Source organism: Nelusetta ayraudi, unplaced genomic scaffold (assembly GCF_046127955.1).
Source record: "Nelusetta ayraudi isolate G7.1 ecotype Tasmania unplaced genomic scaffold, CSIRO-AGI_Nayr_v1 ptg000100l, whole genome shotgun sequence".
NCBI classification, from domain to species: Eukaryota; Metazoa; Chordata; class Actinopteri; order Tetraodontiformes; family Monacanthidae; genus Nelusetta; species Nelusetta ayraudi.
Window position 1 is genome coordinate 1,407,212 of NW_027466150.1, and position 21,839 is coordinate 1,429,050.

Below are 21,839 nucleotides of genomic sequence, written 5' to 3' on the forward strand. Positions count from 1 at the left end.
ACTTCGCGGTTTCACCTGCCAAACGTGCAGCACCAACGACGGTGAAACTTTCAAATGAAATACATGAAACTGAAGCGCAGCCGCCGGCATAGCATAAATACCTACACCATAAAAAACCCCTTCAAATAATGCCCTTCCTGTGAAGAGGCAGCTCTTGCAGTGCAGCACGTCTCAGCTACTCAGCTACTGACGGATCACAGCGCCGCAGCGCGAGCGTGCCGCCGTCTGTTCGCGGTGCATTAGAAGGAAGCACGGCGAGGCGTGTTAAAAATAAATTAAAGAGTCGCTGCGAATCGAGGAACGAGGGCGACGGGAAGTCCCGCGCTTCCGCTTCGTGCGCGCACGCTCGGCTGCTAGTCTGAAGGCAGAAAACTCCCGCTAGCGTTGTTAGCATTTCGAGCGTTCACACTTTTGCCTTTCCTCGTTACGAGAATATAGAAAATCACACACCGGGCAATAGGCGAAGCAACGCGAATAAACAGCGCGAAAATGCTATTTTTTTTTTTTTTTTTGCTCCGTGGAAATTAGCTGGTAGTGTGGAAGAGTTTGGTTTCTGGTTTTTGGTTTTTTTTTAAGGCAAATATTCGCCTCGCAAATTCGGTCCTGGTGTGAGGAACTTAAGGATGGAGGGAATTATTGGCCAGGTGCCGCTGGGCCGTCAGCTCAGGTTCATGCTAGCAAAATAAAACAAACTAAAGGAGCGGTTACTGTTAGAGGACACTGTTAAACTAAATCATGCGTAGAGATTAGTAACGCATGTCAATGATGAGAGAATTTGTAGAGACGACAACTTGGTTTGTATAATTAAAGTTGAACTCCTTTAAAATAGTGTATTATTCATTCGGCTGAGGAATCGCTGCCAGCTGGCCGAGCTGTAATTACTCGTGTAGGTCAGCGAGCATCGGCCGCGGAACGCTTTGCCAGAGTTTATTCGACAAACCTGTTTCCGTCCAACATTTTTGCCCATTAGCTCTGTCTACAAAAAGAAAGAAATCGCCCCGAACCAGCATACAAACCATTCTTTTCATATTTTTTTTATTTTATTTTGTTGTTCAGAAAAATACATATATATTATATATAATATAGTAATATTCTGTATCGGCTTTAAATTGATGTTAATAACCTGTATTGGCTTTAAAGGAGTGGTGATAATCTATATTGGCTGCCTAACTTTGAAACATTCTTTGTTCTTTCTGGCTCAGCCTCGAATTTTGACTCAAACCCCTGACCGGAAAGAATAGCCGCCTCTAATTGTTCCCCTGGTTGCCGGGCACTACTTAATTAATGGTAAAACCTATTCATCACATTTCAGCCTTTCAGCTCCAAACTGAATTCTATGTTGTTGTTTTTTTTGTTTTTTTAAATCTTCCACAGTTGCCATGTCTTTTCTACCTCTGAGCCATTTTGTGCAAATGGATTCGGAAAATAAATGCCGGCACCCTGTTGATTGTGAAATAGGCAAAGCAAACCGCCTCACATATACAAAGAAGAAGAAAAAAAAACCACGGCCAGAAGGCATGAAGATGCGGCACTGAAGGGACGGAGGTTTTCTCATGTTTCCCTGACTGCCAGCGTTTCTTACACATGATCCACTGACATGGAAGGTTAGACAGCAGGATTTTATTTATTATTTTATTTTTTTTCCGGCCTGCTCCCTGGCAAACAACAACCTCCCCACTCATCCATCCCACCCCACACGTCACTCAAAAATTGGATCCAAGCGAGAACGAAAGTCCCGAGCAGGCGGCGGCGGCGGCGGCGGCGGCGGCACTTTGAGGTCCTCGCCCAGGCGAGCGAACATCGCACGGCGGAGCTCGAGCCCGCGTGGGAGGATGAAACGTGCCTCTCGCTCTCTTTTCCCAGCCCCTCCGCCCACCCGGTACCATCAAAGGCTGCTCGGCGCCGAGGCAGACAAAAAGGAAGGTGAAACTGTTGGAATGAGGAAAAAAAGAACGTCAACAAGTAGGCTGAGAGCTGAACGAGTGAATCAGGTTGAACGCAAAGAGACGCCGGCGCGGACGGAATCCAAATGCCTGCCGCTTGCTTGTCTGAATAGCGGCTGTATGGTGATATGGTGGCGTGGCTATTATTTTCCAGTGGCCACTCAAGGTACTGCAGTCAAAAATGGTCCAAAAAGCATTTTTTTCCCCCACAGACCGCATTACAAAAATAAAACGCCTGTAAAACAGCTGACAGTACAACTGAGTGAGAGTTGGGAAAAGTTTCCCTTCCAACTTTTTGTGCGGTTCAGCGTCGCACAACTTGCTGCATTAGAGCCCCGTGCCGAAGAGTGAGGGGAACGACCTGACGCAGCTCCAAACTGTTAATTACCGATTCCCCTCGTTAGGCCTTTCATTCGCGGGTTTGACTTCTTCCCAACATGACAGATTACAGATGAGGCGAGGCGTTCGCTCGCCCGCCTGCCCACCCACCTGCACACAGACTGAAGAAATCCATACAAGGAGATGGGATCCAGCTGGGGCTCATTAGCCTGGAGAGGCAGAGGGGGACTTCACTTAAACATCAGCATTTGTCAGCAGGAGCTTTGACTTGCACCCAAACGGTCTTTATGATGAGCACAAGGCGAGTGTGAAAATGGGTTGAGGTGGCGAGCACGTTACCGTGCGGCGGTATGGGGGCAGGTTTTGTCTACAGAACAGAGCATTGAACAGTCCAGAGTCCCAAGAAATGAGACCCAAAGAACCAAGTCAACAAGTACAAGAGGAAAACCTAACTGCTTGTGCGACAAGAGAATTGTCGCACATTGCTGCATTCTAAAGTCGGCAGCTAATTATAAAACTCATGAAGCTGTATTAAAGGAATGGCAGAGATTAGATCCGCTGCTATCTCCCATCTGCAGAGACTTTGGCCTCGATTTTAAGATGTGCAGACTCTCACGCAAGTTAGAGCGGCTTACAAACACTGAATCCCAAACGTCTTGCATTACCCAATGTTGGGATCTTTCTTTTTCATCATTAATAATTCAGCAGCCTCACCTGTCTAGAAAAAAAATAATCATGAAAGCCTACTTAGCCCTCTATTGACAGCTTCCCGCAAAAAATGTTCTTTTGTTCAGGATAAAATTGTTGCTTTGTTCGACTCTAGCTGTGTTTCCATTACCCCTAGAATTGCACAAAACCTAAATATCGCGCTAAAAAACTGGTAATGGAAATGCCTAAACTTTGAAAAACCTCTCAAATATCGCTAAAAGGTTTTTACGCTCTCATGAGGTGGTTTTTCAGACATATCAATATAGATGTATATCGCAAACGTGTCATGGAAACACCGTTCGCATTTACATTTACACGTTAGCGGATGTGACGTACGGGGTCACACAGCTACTGACGAATTTGGTAGGAGACGAAAACAAGGCGGCTACAAAGAAGCGTCAGATTACTGCCCTCAAGTTGACATGCACAGCTTTAAGCAATAGAAGCAATAAAGATGGACTTCTTTATAAACCGTCTCACCATTAGGTCCAATTGGTCAGAATCTGAGACTAATCAAACTTCTTATGCAAATAGTACAAACCGGAGCGGACGTACAGCTAGCGAGTATATTATTTCTAGGTGCCAAAAGATGAATTCTGCTGTTGCTCAAAGATTTGGCTTCTCTTTGCATACATTTTAATTGCATCCGTGGCAAACCAACACACACAAAGAAAGTTTTTTGCAAAAGTCCCAAAATCCGCCTCTTTAATCATTTGAGAAAACACTCATGCATCAATAACAGACAATAAAGAAATCAGCCACGGAGACGGAGCAACCTGGCATAATTTAAGACGCAATATCGCTCCCAGCCAACCGCGGAGGCGCCGTAAAAATAAAACATTTCTTTTGGCGGGTGGCAGGTGGATGATGTACGATTTTGGTACATGAGGCATTTCCTTTTTTCCTGGCGGGATTTTTTTTGGGGAGTTGATAACGGCACGGATGTACGAAGCGAGCAAATTCACGGTCAGAAAAAGAAAAAAATGAACGTACCTCCAGTTTGTCGTGGCCGTCCCCGGCCAGGCTGCGACAGGCGGCATCCAATTCCTCCCCCACGGAGGTGAAGACGGCTTCCTGCCCGGCCTCCATGTGCAAGACCTTCTCCTCCAGCTTAACGAGCTCTGACTCAGAGGCGCGGCGGCGCTCGGCCGCCCTGACCTGCGGAGGACGGCAGACGGCCTGAGCTGGTGGGGGTGCGGCTGGGGCTGGGGGGGGGGATCGCGGCGCGGCGGCTGCAAATTGGCGCTCGCCGCCGCCGTTTGCAGGTGGGTCATTTAGAACTCGCAGTGTGAGGACACTCATTACAGCCGGGTGGGTTTTTTTCCCTCCCATACGGAGGAAGCAGAGGAGTTTGGGAACACTTAGTATCTAAAGAAAAAAGAAGAGACGGCACACTTCTGCTCCCTGTATGTGCATTTATTTAGTTAATTTATGTTTCTGTATTACTTGAGTCCATGCGTATTGTGGGTATTTTTGTCCTATCCAAGGATATATCAGATTACATTTTTTAACTTTAACTTTAAAATTTGGTTAAATGTAAAAAAAAAATCAAAAATTTAAAAATTAAAAGTATTAACCTTGAAAATGTTTAAATTAGCCATCCTACTAATAAAATATTAAGAGGCGCCTCCATCTTTAACTTGATTTATATGATGGCCAGTAGGCCTGATGTGTCTTTATCTGGTTTGGAGTTCTTTGTATATATAAGAATTCATTTATTGTCTTTTGATGTATTGTTGTGCATATGTTGTCTTTTGATGTATTGTTGTGCATATGTTGTCTTTTGATGTATTGTTGTGCATATGTGAATATTTACCATTTCTATTTCTACTTATCACTGTGTTTTTTTTTACAGGTGATATATTTCCCTGATCATGTGACTTACCACTATTTGGATGTGCGAAATAAATGGACATAGAGGGAGCAGAAGTGTGTGGTGGCTTCTTTTTCTTTATCTACTTGTGATTCATTTTCAGTCCAGCACCTATTTAATGGATGTGCTTGACTTCTCTGCTTTTTTGGAACACTCAAGTGTTACAATCTAGGTGTCAGCGAGAGGGCCTCGCAAACAGCCAAAGAGAAGGAGAGTAGCCGGACGAGCAGAGAGAGTGTGGAGGGGAGGAATGAAGAGTCCCAACAAAACAGGTGATAAAGGAGGAGAGAAACGCAGGTGGGTTCAGAGGGACAGATATGCGCGCGCACACACACACCAGGACGCGGCTACCAATCAATACGTCCGGAGCGCAGGAAGCGACCGATCAGCAGTGGTCAGCGACCGTGGATCATTATCCCGTCGGCGGGAAAATAAAGCGCCTGTGTTCCGTTAATAAGAGGCCCCTCTTTCTCCGTTCGACTGATTTTTAAAATCGATGAACGGTCACGCCCTCCTCCTCCCGAGAGAGGCTCGCGCAACTTGTCAGTGGTCTGTCAGAGGGGCCAGCAGGGGCCTCAGTACTTCATCTGCTGCTGTAAAACATCTATTGATAAAGCTTTCGTTGAAAAACAAAAAAACAAAAGAAAGGCGCTGATTTAGCAACACTCTCCCCTTTCAAGCCAATCACACGACCTCTAAAGACGACCCTCAATTTTCAAAGAAAAGAAGAGCAGCGATTAAAGGTTCAATAATTCCCCCTTTTTCTGAGATTTATTTCCCATCCTGGACTCCAGTGGAGCAGCTTCACACAATTGATTATCTTTATCTTAAAAAAAAACAAAAAAAAAACTCTCAAGTTCTGCAGCAAGCAGCACTGTATTTCTTTTAGTATGACATCACAAAGAGGTGATTTACAGAACTGGGTGTTCTAGCACGTGTCTCCCGGAAAGCAGAGCAGAGTCAAAGATGAACTTTCCCAGTTCCCTGGGCAGTTCAATGACAGATTAGAGACCCAAAAGCATTGGTGAATTGAACTTTGCACGATAAGAGACCTTTTAACCATCTTGTCCACGGCCGCCAAATTCAAACCAAAAGCGACTGCGGCGCGGCTCCGCAGCAGAGCGCGGCCATTAAAGTCAATGTGCACACCGTTCACACCGGGCGCTTTGGAAAAATACGCGGCCGTTTCATTGGTCACGCTGTAAGCGTTGCAACCGCGTCGATCGCAGCAGGGGGAATCGTTCAGGCAGGAAGTTAATGTAAATGTAAGTGTAAATGTACTTTATTTATAAAGCCCATGACAACATCCTTTCGGTGAGGTTAAGTCAATGACTGGAAAACACAGATGTGACTCTGCCTTGATTGGTGAGCGCTTTCTATACTAGCTCCCCAAATTTACTGGTGAAAATGGAACTCTTCAGTACAGCTCAGCCCAATCATGTCTGCACAGTTTGTCAAACCATTTTTGGTCTGTCAGAATTAATCGGGATCAGATTTTTGAGAAACTTAAGCCAGAGCCCAGCTGCGTTTCGGCACGTCCACTGGAAGTTTCCGTGAGACACCAGTCACCAAGTTTTGCAAGAAAAAAAAAAAAAAAAACAGGCCCGAGGTGGAAGACGTGTGGCTTACTTACCCCATCGTGCAGTTCCTGCTTGAGCAGCTGGTACTTCCTGAGGAGCAGCGCGTGCGTCTCCTCTCTTGTGCTAAGTTGCGTCGCCAGCTTATCGCATTCGCTCTTCATCCGGTCCAACTTGACGCGCAGCGCCTCGCACAGCTCTTTGTCCGACGCCGCGTCCGCCTGAAAGGGGGCGCCGTGAGTTTGAGGCCAGTCGTGCAAATTCAATAGCCTGATATGTTTTGCTCGCGCGCAAGCAGAGAATGTCAAGTATTTTTTAATTTTGCCGTTTCCTTGACACGCGGGATGTTATTTTGAGTCCATTTGCAGCAGTTTGTATTTGAAAGATATCTATTTGCACGTTTTTAAAGCAACATCTGACGGCAGCAGATGGAATCTGCATAAAGGCAGGACATAACAATCTGTGCCAGTAAAAGATATTGCCAAGTCTTTTGAATTCTAGATCTATGACTTAATTTTTTCAGATGCAAACATCGGCTGCTAAGCTGCAGGGATCGAACACTCAGGGTGCAGTTGGGGTTAATCTGCGGCGGTGGCCAAGGACTGCCAGTGATGGAAGTTGCACAGACAATGAATAAATACCAAAAAAAGAGAAAGAGGGTAAAATAAAACTGCAGGGTGTGCGTGACGGGAGAGAAAACAGATGGAAAATGCAAAATTAGAAATGGAGGGAGGCACTGAGAAAGGGATTAAGGCAGAGGGAGCGACAGCGAGAGGGAAGATAGAGTGGAGGAGAAATTAAGACTGAGAGGACAAGGGCAAAAAAAAGAGAAAGAATATTTAAAGCTCTCTCTCTCTCTCTCCCCCTCTCTCAGCTGACTGTATCAAAACCGCAAAAAGCACGAGCCGCCGTGTGATTACCGGCTGGGCCTCTCGGGGGCGAACATCTGCAGTGGCCGTGGGCCGGTGCTTAGAAATATCCCGGCGAACGCCCTTGTCCTCGCCGCGCTCAGAAATGACACCATTACAATGAGCTATGCGGCGTATTAACACCATTCAGCGCGGCTAATGGGCTAAACTGGGCCGCATCAGCGAGGACCATGCCCTTTAAGAAACAACGAACCCACCAGGGCTCCTGGGCACCGGAGATGTTGAGGGGCGGGGCTGAGGCCGAGGAGGGGACGGAGTCATGCAAAGTCCCGGATCTGCAGCGCTGCCTTGATGAGACTTCTGAGGTCTGAAGTCAGGGGAGGGTTGTTTTTTTTAATTTAATATTCACGCCCGGGGCTGCGAGTCGGCCAAGAGGAACCACGGGGGCAAAAAAAAAAAAAAAAAAACTCCACCAGGGAGCACGGCCCGCTCTCAGCTCGTCCTCGGCTCACCCTCGCTGGGACGGCCATGTCCGGGCCGACGAAGGCCGACTTCGTTTACGTCTCACTCTGTGGAAGAAGTGCGACTCAGGCTGCGGGTGATTTCTTTTCCTCACCCGTGTTGGGTAAAAAATCTGAAATGTGTGGATTCATTCAGCGGAAATCGGGCCGTGGCACCCGGCGACTTTCGCCCAGGTGTGGGGGGGGGGGGAAGTTTTCATGTGGAAACTAAAATTTTTCACGTAAAAAAATTCAGTTTTTCATGCGGAAACTGAAAATTTTCACGTAAAAAATAAGATCAGGTTTTCATGTGGAAACTGAAAATGTTCACGTAAAAAAAAATCATATTTTCAAGTTTCCAATGGTGAAATGAAAACGTTAAATAAGTCCTCTGTTGTTTGGTCATTAGCATTGAATCCGTTCTCATCGGGAGAGCTTGATCGTTCGCCTCGCTGACGACGTCCCACTTCTAAAGAATCGTGCATTTATGATGAAAAGCGCAAACTGAGAAACTGGGTGAGGTCCCAAGGAAAACGTGGCAAATTCCCCTACCGCTGAAAAAAACACTTTATTCTTCTGACAGCATCGGCGATGGAAAGTGGAGCAGTCAAGAGATGGCCTCCTCTCATTCATTGGGAGCTCAGAGACACGACAGGCGTGCAGGACTGTTAGGAAAACATCGGCGTCGTCGTGTTTTTCGCAAAACGGGGGACCTTTGGTGTTGCTCGTTGCCGTGATAATAACGACAGAGGTCGAAGCTCAGCTCAGTGCTGATGATTGCAAATGAAGCTGCGCGCATAATCATTTACATTTGTTCGGAGCACACCAAATGCTTTCTGCAGCTCCTCTGCAGGTAAAGGCGAGCCCAGGGGGGCTGAGCCGTTCTCCCCTGCCGCCCTCCCAAGTCATGTGACTCAGAATTACTAGAATAGAATCACAAGAATAGTTAGAAAGATAGGCTCTATAGCTATGAGTCTGCTGGGCTAAGCTAAGAGTCCTGGGCAGCTTATTTTGCCCTTATAAAAACTTTCATTTCCATTTTAGACATTTTACTTAAATTTATGGAGTAAAATGTCTGCGGAAGCGGTTTGAATAGCAGGAAACTGTGTTTATTCTTTTTACTCTTTCTACTCATCTACCAGTCAAACGTTTGCACACACCCTATGAAATGAAGGTCTTTTCTTTCATTCTCATGACTATTGATGTTGCAGTTTCTCACTGAAGGCATGAAAACGTATGAACACACATGGAATTATGTAGGAAACAATATATCTATCTATATATATATATATATATATATATATATATATACATATATATATATATGTACATATGTCTTCAGTATATATCTGCAGTATAAAAAGTTGTAAAGCTAAAAAAAAAAAAAAAAAAATGCATGAGAAGTTGTGTCTAAACTTTTGACTGGTAGTGTACAGAACAGATCTATTTTTTGGAAGGAATTTGCAGCGAGGCCCCGAGGGCCCAAAACAATGAAAGAAGGTACAATGACAGACGCATCTTTAAAAGCAGACCGCATTCTAAAACTCACTGGGAGGACTGCTCTGAGGCAGTATACACCCTTCCATGGAGTGAGAGAATGCAAAATCTCAACATGGTCAAAAGCATAAAAAAAAGCCGGGGATTTCTAAGCGGTTCTCACCTTTACCTCGCTCAGATGCGCGTGGATCTCGTCTCGCTCCCGCCGGCAGAGCTTCAGCGTCTCCTGCACCTCCCGCTCCTTCTTCGTCCTGCCGTCCTCCACGGCGGCCTTCAAGCTCAGCACCTCCTTCTGGTGCACCTCCCTCTCCAGCTGCAGCTGTTGGCCGAGCGCGGCCTTCTCCTCGCGCGCCACCGCCAGCTTGGCCTGCATCTCCGCGGAGCCCTTCTGGAGCTCCCGGTGGGACCTCTCCGCCTCGGCCAATTGTTTGGACAGCTCGTCGCTGGACGAGGTCATCTTCCTCAAGGCCGCCTGGAGCTCCGCCTGCGCGTCCTGATCTCTGTGACGCTGCCGGTTGTGGGAGTTGGCTCGTTCCTCCAGCCTCTGGTTCTCCTCCTCCAGCCTGGCCTGGACGGCGGCCTGGTGCTGAGTCTTCTCCTCCAGAGCAGCCGAGGCCTCCTTCAACTGGGGGCAGAAGTGCCGTTAGAGTCGCGCGGAGGCTCCTCGGACGACGGATTAGCATAATTTGTGCTGGAGCTACGCTCTGGGCCGCCAGTGGAGCGGCTCTTTCTGTGGTTAACCTGGATCCAGCGCAAGAATTACAATTATTTCTGCAAATTACAAAGCACGCTGGTATTTTAAAGGTTGCCTGTTTCAGAGGTCTTTATTTTTCATCCAGGACTTTGGTGGCACTATGTTGCATGATTAACAATGTTCCTCCTCTCCCCTTCAAAATAGAAAAAAAACTCTCTATATTTGTTCAGGGAGAGGATATTTAGCCCTCTGCTTACAGCCTCCAGCTAAAACTGATGCTTTTTTGGACATTCCACATGTTTGAAAGGGGACATGATGAAGGTGGCGGTGAAGGGCGGAGGGAGCACCTAGCTTGGGTGTGCCCTTTATGACACGTCCTGATTTTCAGAAATGCATGTCTTCCTGTAGACTCTTTGAAAAGTGGAGCAGGCAAAAGAACGAAAGGACAGAATTACAGGCCAGAGACACTTTTTTGTTCAAAAAGAAGAAGAAGAAAACAATAATTGGACGGACTTTAGCCTGACAGGAGACCTTTAAGAAAACTCCAGTGTGTCACTTGATGCTTCCTGTTCCCATCAGTGTGACTCGCCCACATTACAGCCGCTTTGAATTTTTAATGCCAAAGCCGAGACCTTGACCTGCAGCACGCGGCTGGGGGAGTTTTCATACGTCCCCTGTGTTTGGAAATAATGTACATTTTTATTTCTCAGGCAGTCCCCCCCCCCACCCCTCCCCCTCCACCCAAGTACCTCCCGCGCTTCCTGCTCCAGTGACAAGTGGCGCTGGCGGCTCTCGGACAGCTCCACGTCCTTGCGGTGGAGCTCGTCCTCGCGCTGGGCCAGGCGGCCCAGGACGTCGGCGAGCTCCCTGCGGGCCGCCTCGCTCTGCTGGCTCAGCGCCTTCAGCTGGGCCTGGGCGCTTTGCTTCTCCCTGGCTGCCTGGAGGGGTGCGGATGGAGGTAGGGAGAGGATGAGAGAAACGGAGGAAATGAAGAATGACAAGTGAAAAAGAGGCGGAAGATGGCAAAGAAAAAGAGAGAAAGAGAGAGAGAGAGAAAAAAAAGAGGGCTGTAACAATCCTGACGAGAGCGGGAGGGAGAATGACAGAGTGACGGGGGGGGGGGAACATATGCAGTAGCAGCTCTGGCGCTGATAGGAGGAGCGCTCGGACTCGGCCGGCTGATAAGGGACAATGGTCAGGTCTGTTCAAGGCAGATTGCCTCTAATACTCCGGCTTTGACGGGAATTTTTCCAAGACGGCACCGCAGCTCGGAACCTAATCATTTAATTGAGCACTTGATTTCCTCCCTTAATTCATTAAGGGGGCAGAAACGATTTTGTAATTAATTCGCGTCACGTCTGGCGGCGCCAGGTGGGAGTCGGCCCGCCTGTCGCTCTGTCTGTCGCTCTGTCTGTCTGTCTGTCTGTCTGTCTGGGTGCGCGCGCTCGGCGGAGCGAGGCAGCGAGTTTTGGAGGTGACTCGCTCGCCCGCCCGCTCGCTCGCTCGCTTCAAACGGAATGGAAATCTCAGATAGGTGACTTTCAACCAAAACAAACGACGCTCGGTCGTTAATTATTCAAATAAAGCGAAAGTGCCGCCGCGCCGCCCTCGCGAGGGAAGGTGCTTCCAGATGACTCGGCTTCTTGTCGGGTAAATTATAATTAAGATAATTGGAAATGAATTATTCAAGAGGGTTATTTTTTTTTTTTTTGGGGGGGGAGGGGGCGTCTCTCTCCGCTACGTTGGTAAAAACGCGGCATGTACGAGTTCAGCGTGAGATGAAATCGTAGCGTGACTTCATTGACCGTTTGTTTCGACAAGCGAAGCGACTGCAAGAGAATCTGGGAGAATTGTTTTTTTGCTGACGTGCTACATTTTGCAATCATTATACAATACGGCAATGCCACGTCAGATTTTCATGTCGTTTCCTAAAATAAGAGTCGACTCGGGGGGCATAAATATTTGAACGTCTCTATTTCCCCTGTGATGACTCTGCACTCTATGAAAAGTGAAAAGTGTGTGTAGTATTGGTTCACAGACAACTTTATCGGCCAAGTTTGTCCGCGCAAACCAGGCGACGTCGCTCTCTGTGCACCATAGAAGAAGAAAGACCAATCCGCAGAATGAGAGCAGAACGAACGGGGACAAATAATAAACTGCAGCCGTGATAAAGCGCAGGTGCGGGATGATGCGAGTGTGGCATCGGTGCAGCAAATGCGAGTGAGACTTTTCATCGAGGCGGCAACAGAGTCTTCAAAAAAAAAAAAAAAAGTTAAAAATACCAAACAGTGGCACCCCTAATACCGTCTTCTCATAACAAGCGGCCGGCGTCCCTTCCTCTCGAAATATAAAACAGGGAACCGAAGAACAACTTTTTCTGCAGAGCGCCGTGTTTGTTTTGCTCGCTGTTACCAAATGCGGCAAAACACGTTTTTCTTTGCTCCCACCAGCATCGTCGGTGGGTCGCGGCGCCACGAGCAGAGCTCAGCTCAGAGTTAAGCTTTGTTTTTCTCCTCGCCACCCGGGGCATCACCACAGACCAGTCAGCTGCTGCGGGCTTAGAAACAGCATCTCAGCACAGGAATTATTGATTGCTTTTTTTCTCTTCTTCTTCTTTTTCTCTCTCTCTCTCTCTCTCACTCTCTGTATGTCTTTCCCCAGAACAAACATCTGCAAGTCAGAGCACAACTATGTTCGAGGGCGCCGCCATTAAAATGCAGCAAAAGATTCCCACACTCGGTCCAGAGCTGGGGCGAGAATTGACATGAATTTCAGATTGGGGAGGTGCCCTCCGGCTGCTCGACGTGTTTCTGGAGGAGAACAACGGTGGCGTGCGAGTCGGCGTTCGGCGGAAACGCTGAAGGAATCGCCGGAGGGAAACGGTTTCCTCTGCTCGTTACTGATCGATCGCTGATCTCGTCTCCTCTCCTGTGAGTTCCGCTGGCCTGTCCGATTTTATGCAGGAAGCTGGATTTCAGCTTCTTGAAAAGAATAATTGCTTACTGTCAGACCTCAAGTAAGATGCAAAGCAGGCCTGTGGGACGGAGCTGCAGCAGTCCGGGTTCGTTACGTACGAATGAAAATCCTCAAAGGCAAAAAAATCATTTAAAAATTGTTGAAATTTAAGCCGCAAATGCTGAGACGACCCGGTTCTTCGCACCGTTCCAAGCCCCAAAACCCCATCTTAGCAGCAAAGTAGCATATTCCATTCATTGCAGCACCTGATCAACCATGGGAATTTTTAATACTGATGGAGGGCATCACAACCTGCATTCCTTTGTTAAGAGCGCTGAGGCGATTTCAGTGGGTAGACGCCTTGAACTGCCGCCTTCGTATCACACGAGGATTGAATTTTTGAAATCCGTAGGATGTTCATCAAAGACCACCTCCTCTAAATCGATGCAGTGACAAAAGGCTAATCATTCCTCGGGGCCCGACAGTAGAGACTGATGTGCATCAGCGTGGCGGTGGTGGTGTGTGCCAAGTGTTGCCAAGTGTTTGCGAGGATCAATGCTGTTGTGTTTGCCTTGAGCCCGAGTTGTGGCTCCGAGTGGAGTCGAGCTTTGCCGCTTGTTCAAAGGCGTCGCTGATGAAGAGCAGCGCGCCTCCCCCCACTGACCTGCGAGGCCTTGTCCGCGTGGAAGCTAGCGTCAGCCCTCGCGTCCTGCAGCTCCTTCTGCAGCCTCCGACACTTTGCCCTCCACTGGCGCACGGCCTCCTGGGCCCTGGTCTTCAATTCATCCCTGGTCCTCACGCTCTCCTGGAGCAGCGCCTCCGCCTCCTTCTTCTCTGTTTGCCCTCGGCTCTGGAGAAGGAGCGCAGAAAATAACGGGAGAGAGAGAGAGAAAAAAACAAAAGTGTTTGTTCGATCGTTGCGGTCTGCGCCAGTGTGTTTTTTTTATTCTGCTCAGGAAAGAAAAAAACAAAACAAAAAAAAGCCCTGAAACTCTCATAGGGCTACTTATTGCAGTATCTCATTACAGCAACTTTTTTTTTTGTTGTCGTCAACCTGTGTCCAGTAGGCACGGCGATTTTAAATTGCCGCTTGTAAAAGCATCCCCTGATTAATGCGCTTTAATTAAAGTAACTAGCCGCTGGTGGATCGCGGCGGTGATTCATAATAAAATACCTGAACGTCCCTCAGCTGCTCTAACAGGCAGAGCTGCTGCGTCTCGCGCCGCGCCAGGTCCGACGATAGCTCCTGGTACGTGGAGAGGAGAGAAACAGAGAGGGAGGAAGAGACAGAGGGAAGTCAAAAGATGTTTGTCTGCACGTCCACGCGGACCTGCTGCACACGTGTGAGGGTTTCCTTTCTGACGAGCAGATAAACAGAGCGACAAGTCTGACAGGCGGCGGGGGAACGGAGCAGCGCACGCTGACTGACAAAACAGGGATAAAGGAATATAGGTTATGTTTTCAACTGATCGCCAGCGAGACGGAGACTTCGACCGGGATTTCTTTCATCATCACAAAAAAAATCAAGTTACTTCAAAGGCCCAATCTGTAACGTAATTAAAGCGGTTTGTTGGCGTTTATAAGGGGCAGAAAAATGCCAAGGAAAAGTCACTGAAACCTGTGTTTTTCATTTAACAGGGAGTATTTATATTCCCATAAAAAAAACACTCCTCTTGGCCCAGAACGTGCTTGTGCTCATGCTTTCATGATTTCACCCTGACATCACAGCTGGCGCTGCTGTAAGAAAGATGCCAGAGTTAAAGTCGTAATAAGGTCAGCCAAGAGCCACTGAGGTGCTTCACAGTAAATGGGGGAGATGGGGGGGGTCAGCTGGGAGAAATTATTCAGAGTTATCAGCTGCGGGTCTACGGCGACAGTGTGCGGATTCACTCACTGAGAAATTGCATCTTTCAACTCAATCTCTTCATTCCGTCTTTTTTTTTTTTAATCATTCGCAGCTGAAAGGAAAAACTCTCACGTCTGTTTTGATCAGGACATTAGGGAAAAAAAAAGAAGCAACTCAGAAAGAGTTGCCTCACCTCGTCTTCCAGCACCTACCAGGCAGTGAGGGAGTTTAAAGGCATGTTCAGATTAAGAAACGCTGCGTGATGACTGAATGGTTTGAAATGCGGCTACTTTCTAACGACGCCGTCAATGCAGCTTGAGCGCTCGCACGTTTTTACTCCTTTTCCGCTCGGCGTCTCATCGCGGTGACGGAAGCGCCGGTTCCGAGACGAATAAAATGACTGCTGTTTAAGTCGTGATCTCCAATTGTCTGTCATCTGACGATCTTGAGGCGCTGGGGCCGGTGGAGGATGCGATCAACAGTTAATGCCATGCAAAGTCTATGGGGTCAAAAGTCAACTTTTTCCTAGAGACATGGGGCCACTTGCAGGTTCATCGGGATCCCTCAAGACACAGCCACATCAAATTTGGGGCTTCTAGCCCATGAGGAACCTTGAAACCCTAACCCTAATTCCAGCCTTATCGCTAACCCCAATGCCATGCAAGTCTATGGGGTCAAAAGTCAACTTTGTCCTAGAGACATGGGACCACTTGCAGGTTCATCGGGATCCCTCAAGACACAGCCACGTCAAATTTGGGCCTTCTAGCCCATGAGGAACCCCGAAACCCTAACCCTAATTCCAGCAGTAACCCTAACCCTAACCCTAATTCCAGCCTTATCGCTAACCCCAATGCCATGCAAGTCTATGGGGTGAAAAGTCAACTTTGTCCTAGAGACATGGGACCACTTGCAGGTTCATTGGGATCTCTCAAGACACAGCCACGTCAAATTTGGGGCTTCTAGCCCATGAGGAACCCTCATGAAAGATTTTCTTCCTCCAAGGTGGGGCGTGACAGAGAAGGTTTGAGAACTACTGAGTTAGAGGGACCGGTAGAGGGGTTCTTAAAGGTTAAGTGTGTATCATTTAGAGATTGTGAAGAAGAAACAGTGACATCAAATGGTTACATTTCAAAATTGCAGCATATTTCCTCCTCCTGAGCTTGCTGGTGAGCTACCCAACTACCCTGCGCACCCAAACCTGAATACCTGGTCCAAATTCTTCTTTGTTGGTTTATTCAAAGGCCTTTTTTTTTTTTGTAGTGACGCGCTTCCTTGGATACACACCTCCACCTGTAAGCCGAGTTGCGCCCTCTCCTTCTCCTTGCGCTCCAGGGCCTTCTGCAGTTCCTGTGTCTCGTTGCGCACCGTGGCCGCGCGCAGCTGCGATCGCAGCTCCGCCACCTCTCTCTCCAAGCTGACTGAATCTAAACAAATCAATTAGTTAGAAAAAAAATGGTCAGAATTAGTTTCGACGTGTGGGAACCGAAGCGCGTTGTGAGACGAAGGAGGTCGGTGGCCTAGCGACTGCTGAATCTAAGGAAAAAGGTAAAATAGCAAGAATGCTGTCTTTTTTTTTTCTAATTCTCACCAACCATCAAGTCACGAGACGCAAAACAGACTGCCGAGTGGGAATTGCGGTTAATATTTATCAAGCAGTGCAACCATCTTTAACATAAGCAGACATTTTCCCCATTTTCACATTTCCCCCAATGCCCCCCCCCCCCACCCTCTGCAAACCACACACACACAGCCACTCTGCAGGATGGCTTTCCACTCGGGTGAATTTTCTGCTCCGCTGGGATTACGGTGCCCAAGCGTAACCAATATCTGCGGCTCATATTCAGCACTCCAACAATAACCTAACCGGGTCACTTGGGGACAGATCGAGGCTAAGCAGATGTGAAGCGGATGTAGATGTTCTTCCGCGTTTTAGAAACTGACGAGTGAAAAGGCAAACTCACCCAGATTCTGTTCATTTTCTCAACGTAGGCTGCATAACACACTCATTTTAGAGACTTTTTTTTTTTATAACCAGCAAAGCATCCACAGATAATTATTACTTATACATACACATATATATAAACATATACATATCTATAAGGCCGCTTCGATTAAACCGAAAAAAAAGAAAAACGAAGGCTGATGGTTGAGATTGATGAACAATTCATCCCCTCAAATCTAAAAATCAATGTTCTTTTCTTTTAAGATGAAACCCTTGAGGTTATCCTTTTATTTCTTTTTATTTCTGCGGTATGATACATTTTCTATTCTCTCTCAACTACTCACATCATGCTGGCCTCACTGTATTTATTTTTTTGATCACTGCTGGCCCTTGAGTCTAATCACAAGCCTCTCTGCTCCTGCTGTGGTGCGTTCAGCAGCGCTTCAAAAAAAAACTTGTTTTGGCTCGATTAACGTTTGCTGACTTGAACTAGTGTGCAATTTGAAAGGAAGAAGAAGAAGAAAAAAAAAAAGAGGACGTCCCTCGGGCTAAAATCTGCAGCCCCAGCATCCCCCACCCGTCTGTTGACTCGGACCCACATGGAGTACCTGGCGCTCGCCGTCCACTTCCACCCTCCTGCCCGTCGATGTGGTTGCCATGCGGCGGCGCGCTGGGCTGGAAAGCCTCCAGCCGAGTCCTCTGGAGCTCCGTCTTCTCGTGCGTCGTCCGCAGCAGCTCACTGCGCAATCCCTCCACCTGGAGATAGGAGCCAGGGTGAGGCAGACAAAGACATCTGTTTTAGTGACGGACGGTGATGCTGCCGTGACGCTGCTCGTCGTTGTGCAAAGCGACAAACCTGTTGAACCAGCGACTCTCTGCTGTCCTCCGACTGTTCCAGCAGCCGCCGAGCTCTCTCCAGCTCCCGATCCACCTGCAGAGGGCGAGACGAGCGTGACATGGTGAGGGAAAAAACTGTGAAAAAAAGTAGCGGCTGTTGTTCCGAGAGTGAAGGAACAATCATTTCTATTGCTTTAGCACGTCTGGAACGCTCATGAGTGCTGAAGACGACCGAAAACAGCGAAGTCGTTTGGCCCACCTTTGACCTCTCGCTCTCCGCTTTGAGAAGCCTGGCCGTCACATCCTCCCCCCGCTCGTGGTCTCGGACCCGGCGCCTCGCTGCCGACTGTAAGAGACAAACGCACAACTGCAAACAACCATCTGCGACAACCGGCAACAATCACGGCGAGGATAATGGACCGAGCGCCCGCGCTGATGATTCACCGCACCACGATGGCATCCATAAGCAGCTGCGACTATAGCCATTGTGGTGCGCAATCAGTTATAAAATTAAGAGGAAATATTGATGCTCTCACTGTATCATCATTGTAACATCGTTTAAAAGGATTCTTCAAGTTGTAGAAGCTGCTGCTATTTCAAAAAGATGTCAAAACTCAAAGACAGGTCACTGATAATGACAGATAATGATACCAACTCCAACAATGTATCAGTTTTTGCAGGACGCTAAAACCCAGTTTAGACCCACGTTTTTGTTGTTTTCTTAGCAGGAGGCTGCAAACAGAGGGTTAAATAGCTTTCTTCTAGAAGAGATTTGAGCTTTGCTCGGGTCTGGGATGAAAGACAAGGATATAAAGAAAGGGATTTTTGAATTTGGTTTGGAATCGGAACTTTTGATGTGTTTTTAAATAAATCAGTCTAAAGCTGCTGCCGTTGAGAAAGAGGATCCAATTTTTGCGCGACGCTGTAAACAGGGGGCTAAATATTATAAAGTTGGGGAGACAATTAGGCGTGTATGAATGGGGATATTAAAAAAGTGCGGGTGCGGGTGCGGAAGCGTGTGCGACGAGTGCAAATCTGCGTCGGAATCACGTACAATCCGAGCAAATTTTCACGACGCTTTCATTGTCCTGGCGCCATCCCTCGCATGAATGGAGGGAGCGGAGCGAGCGCGCCAGATGAAAGACGGCGGTTGCATCACAACATCTTCCTCCTGGAACGGATTTGAGCGGCGCGGTTGCAGATTCGTGCCGCGGCTCAGAAATCCCACTCAAAGCCCACTGGCTCCGAGCGCGGCTGCGGTAGTGTCCGCTCGCAACCGCGTCCTCTGCCCGAGTGACTCATCATCTGTTTGATTCACATCACGGCGGGCCCACTGGTGGGGAATAGCTGTGGCCTCCACCCAACCACCCCACACAGCTCTGGCTTTTTCTTTTCCCCTACAGTGAAAGAGAGATTGTTTTCCTCTACATTTTACTCTGTGCTTGTTTATTCAGCCTTATTTTTATTGACATTTTTTTTTATTTTTTTTTTTTTGGACAAATGTATTATTTCCCCGTCGCCTTTGGCCTCGCTGGCGTCCCATTAGAGCAGTACGGAGGAGTCGATTGCCAGCGAATTAGTAGCCACAATTATTTCGCAGAGTGCTGAGAGGTCTGCCTCAGCAGGGTCGGCGCGGCCAGGGTTACAGCTCCACAGCACCCCTCTGTGGCGCATCAGTGCGGTGCAGGCAGAACTGCCGCATCCGGAAAAAAATAATAATAATAAATAAATAAAAATGAAACGAGCGCTGTGACACTGATTAACTTATGCAAAAGCCCGTCGGCCGGCTGCCTGCGAGGCATTTCAGAAACAAGCCCGACATTATCCTGATGATACGTATTATGCATGCGTTATGTGGCTAAATGGAAAGTAGGGGTGTAAGGGGGGGAAAAAACAACAAGAAAAATAATGCATGATAATGCGTTTTCGCGCACAAGCGCGACACGCCGAGTGCACCGCGTCTGCCACACTGGAGCCGCACGTAGTGACGGAGCGCTTGCAGCCATTACTGCCTCAAGACAAATTGCGCTTTCTGAAAGACGACTGGCAAGAAAAATGGGAAAGCAGCAATTACTTTCTTTAGCGGCTGCGTGGCGGTAATTGCCTCGGTGTCGCTTCGCAGTCTCATTTGGGGGAGTGAGAGGTCTGCGACGCGCACTCTGTTCTCCCTTTCGCCAATTAAATACTTTTTGGTGATCTGGAGAACTTTTGTGCTTTTAAAACCAAGATTTTAAGCAGCATAAATGAGTTTTCTTTTTTCTCCGCCTGACAGAGTGTCAATAAATTGTGTAAATGTCAGCGACCCCTTTTAATACTGAAGAACAATAGCGTGGGAAGTTGGTCCTGATGACTTTCTTCATTTCCAGAAGACGTGCCGTGATGTCCCAGCCCCCGAATCACTTGGAGCGCCCTTCATCTCTAGATTTTTATTCTGTTATTCTCTTTGAGTCTGTGAGAACATGACAGTGTCAGAAGCGGGTTTGGGGTTGGGGGGGACTGCGTGTGACTCCAGGATCACAGCCAATGATTGAAGGGACGTGTCACCTCCTGCCGCTCGTCAGCCGCCGCCGCCGCCCGGTGCTCGGCCCTCCTCTCTCCCGCCTCACTCCTGCCCTCCATGCGAATCTCCCTCTCCAGCTCCTCCAGACGCTGCTCCACCTGAGACGACACCTGCAGACAGGAGGAGGAGGAGGTGGAGGATGAGTTTACCTCCAGTCGCGCATGACATCTCTGTTGCAGGGATGGCAGAAAGATATGAGCGGTGGAACACGAGGAATTTTAAAATTCGAGTTGAAAAAACACATTTAGAGCTCTGCCAGAAGTGACTGGAGGTATTGCGGTCATGCCGCCGCGAGGATTCCTCATCCAATCGGGGAGTGTCAGCTTATCTCATCACATCCAAAGACGTTTACAAGATTAAAAATATATTCAGCGTGAGCTGTCAGCAGGAGCAGTCTATTTATCGGAGCAGTTATGACGCCCGGAAGTCGCGCTTCAAAATGTTTTTTGTTTTGTTTTTTTTGCATTAGTTTCACCTCATGAACAAAGACAACCGAGGTAACATTTCCATGTGCAGGATTTTTTTTTGCATATTAAAGTTATCAGTAGCATGCAGCAACACACTTTTAAAACATAAATAAGGTAGAGATGAAAATTGACTCACTGAGCTCTGTGTCTTGGAAGTTGTCATGTGACCCAAGAGGTTTTCCATCGCTCGTCTGGTGTCAACATCAGACCTGGAAAGATAAATAAAAAAGGGAAAGTATGTAGATTAAAAATAGAAAATAAAAAATCCTGGTTTGGGAGACCTCTGGGCAGAATATGAATGCATAATGTGATAGGAGTTAAATTAATCTCCCTGCTTCAGATGCTGAGATATGTGATGTTGGATTAATGTGGTCTGGTCAGCAGCAGCAGCTGAAGGGAGAAGTGGGTTTTTTTTTCCAATTATTTTTAAATGTCAATTTGAATGCAAGCTGTGAGAGTTTTGACTTTTCAGAGTGATCTCACGTCTCCAGCAACACCTGAGCATTTTCACATCAAGGAGAAGACGTAGGAGACTTTTCTTTTTTTTTTACTCCTCAAAGTTTAAACTTAGCCAACTTTAAACCACATGTTCATAACCTGAATCATCTGGTAACTTCCCGTGTAAAAAGAATATGTAAGACAAAAATGTGGAAGAAAAAATTGACACTTCTCATTTCTATATGAAAGTAACGTGTAATGTTTTAGCTTGATTGTCTGTATCAGTGTCATTTGTGACTGTTGGCGACTACCTGTTTCTCCTGAGAATTTCTTTATCCAGGTCCTGAGACAGTCTCTGCTGATCACAGCGCAGATCCCTCAAGGACTGATGCACAGTGTGAGTCTAAGTGTAACAAATGACACACAATCATTGCAGATTAAAGAGGCAATTTGTCCACTGCTGCCTGTCATTGGCGGCTTTATCAAGAAAAATCAAACAGAGAACAAAAGAGTGTAGCAAGTGCATGTGAAGAGAACTGGTTAGCATGCTGCTAACAAGCAGAAAAAATATTACAGTAGCCATTGGCAGTGATCCAAAGCCAGGCTTTGAATTCCTTACATCCTCCTCTGTCGCTCTGGCATCCTTGAAACGAACACAAGCAGAGTGAGACCTCCTCCTCGTCCTCCGACGTGCTGTGTCTGTATAGTCCCTCAGCGGAGAGGTGGGGTAGAAACGTTGACCATCTGAAACATTAGGATAACATTGCACATTGTTTTCGCCACGACTACAAAGG

The 21,839-nt window shown here is 47.5% G+C and overlaps 1 protein-coding gene across 8 annotated transcripts in view; it reads right to left on the reverse strand.

The window, feature by feature from the left end:
* Positions 1–21,839, reverse strand: part of cep128 (centrosomal protein 128) — a 38,185-nt gene that overhangs the window by 14,483 nt on the left and 1,863 nt on the right. For 5 of the 8 annotated variants that reach the window (XR_012929163.1, XM_076048339.1, XM_076048338.1 and 2 more), the window contains exons 4-17: positions 21,665–21,789; positions 21,357–21,448; positions 20,744–20,816; positions 20,125–20,250; positions 17,840–17,926; positions 17,600–17,674; positions 17,352–17,499; positions 16,086–16,225; positions 14,130–14,201; positions 13,620–13,805; positions 10,750–10,938; positions 9,470–9,931; positions 6,497–6,661; positions 3,984–4,148 (exon numbers count right to left, since the gene is read on the reverse strand). Coding sequence is in view for 7 of the 8 variants with exons in the window: in XM_076048339.1 (XP_075904454.1) it covers positions 3,984–4,148; positions 6,497–6,661; positions 9,470–9,931; positions 10,750–10,938; positions 13,620–13,805; positions 14,130–14,201; positions 16,086–16,225; positions 17,352–17,499; positions 17,600–17,674; positions 17,840–17,926; positions 20,125–20,250; positions 20,744–20,816; positions 21,357–21,448; positions 21,665–21,789 (2,105 nt within the window). In the remaining variant the exon portion in view is untranslated. Of the gene's footprint in view, positions 1–2,432; positions 2,492–3,983; positions 4,149–6,496; positions 6,662–9,469; positions 9,932–10,749; positions 10,939–13,619; positions 13,806–14,129; positions 14,202–16,085; positions 16,226–17,351; positions 17,500–17,599; positions 17,675–17,839; positions 17,927–20,124; positions 20,251–20,743; positions 20,817–21,356; positions 21,449–21,664; positions 21,790–21,839 lie in introns of all 8 variants that reach the window. The other 3 variants (XM_076048340.1, XM_076048341.1, XM_076048337.1) reach the window with 2 other exon arrangements.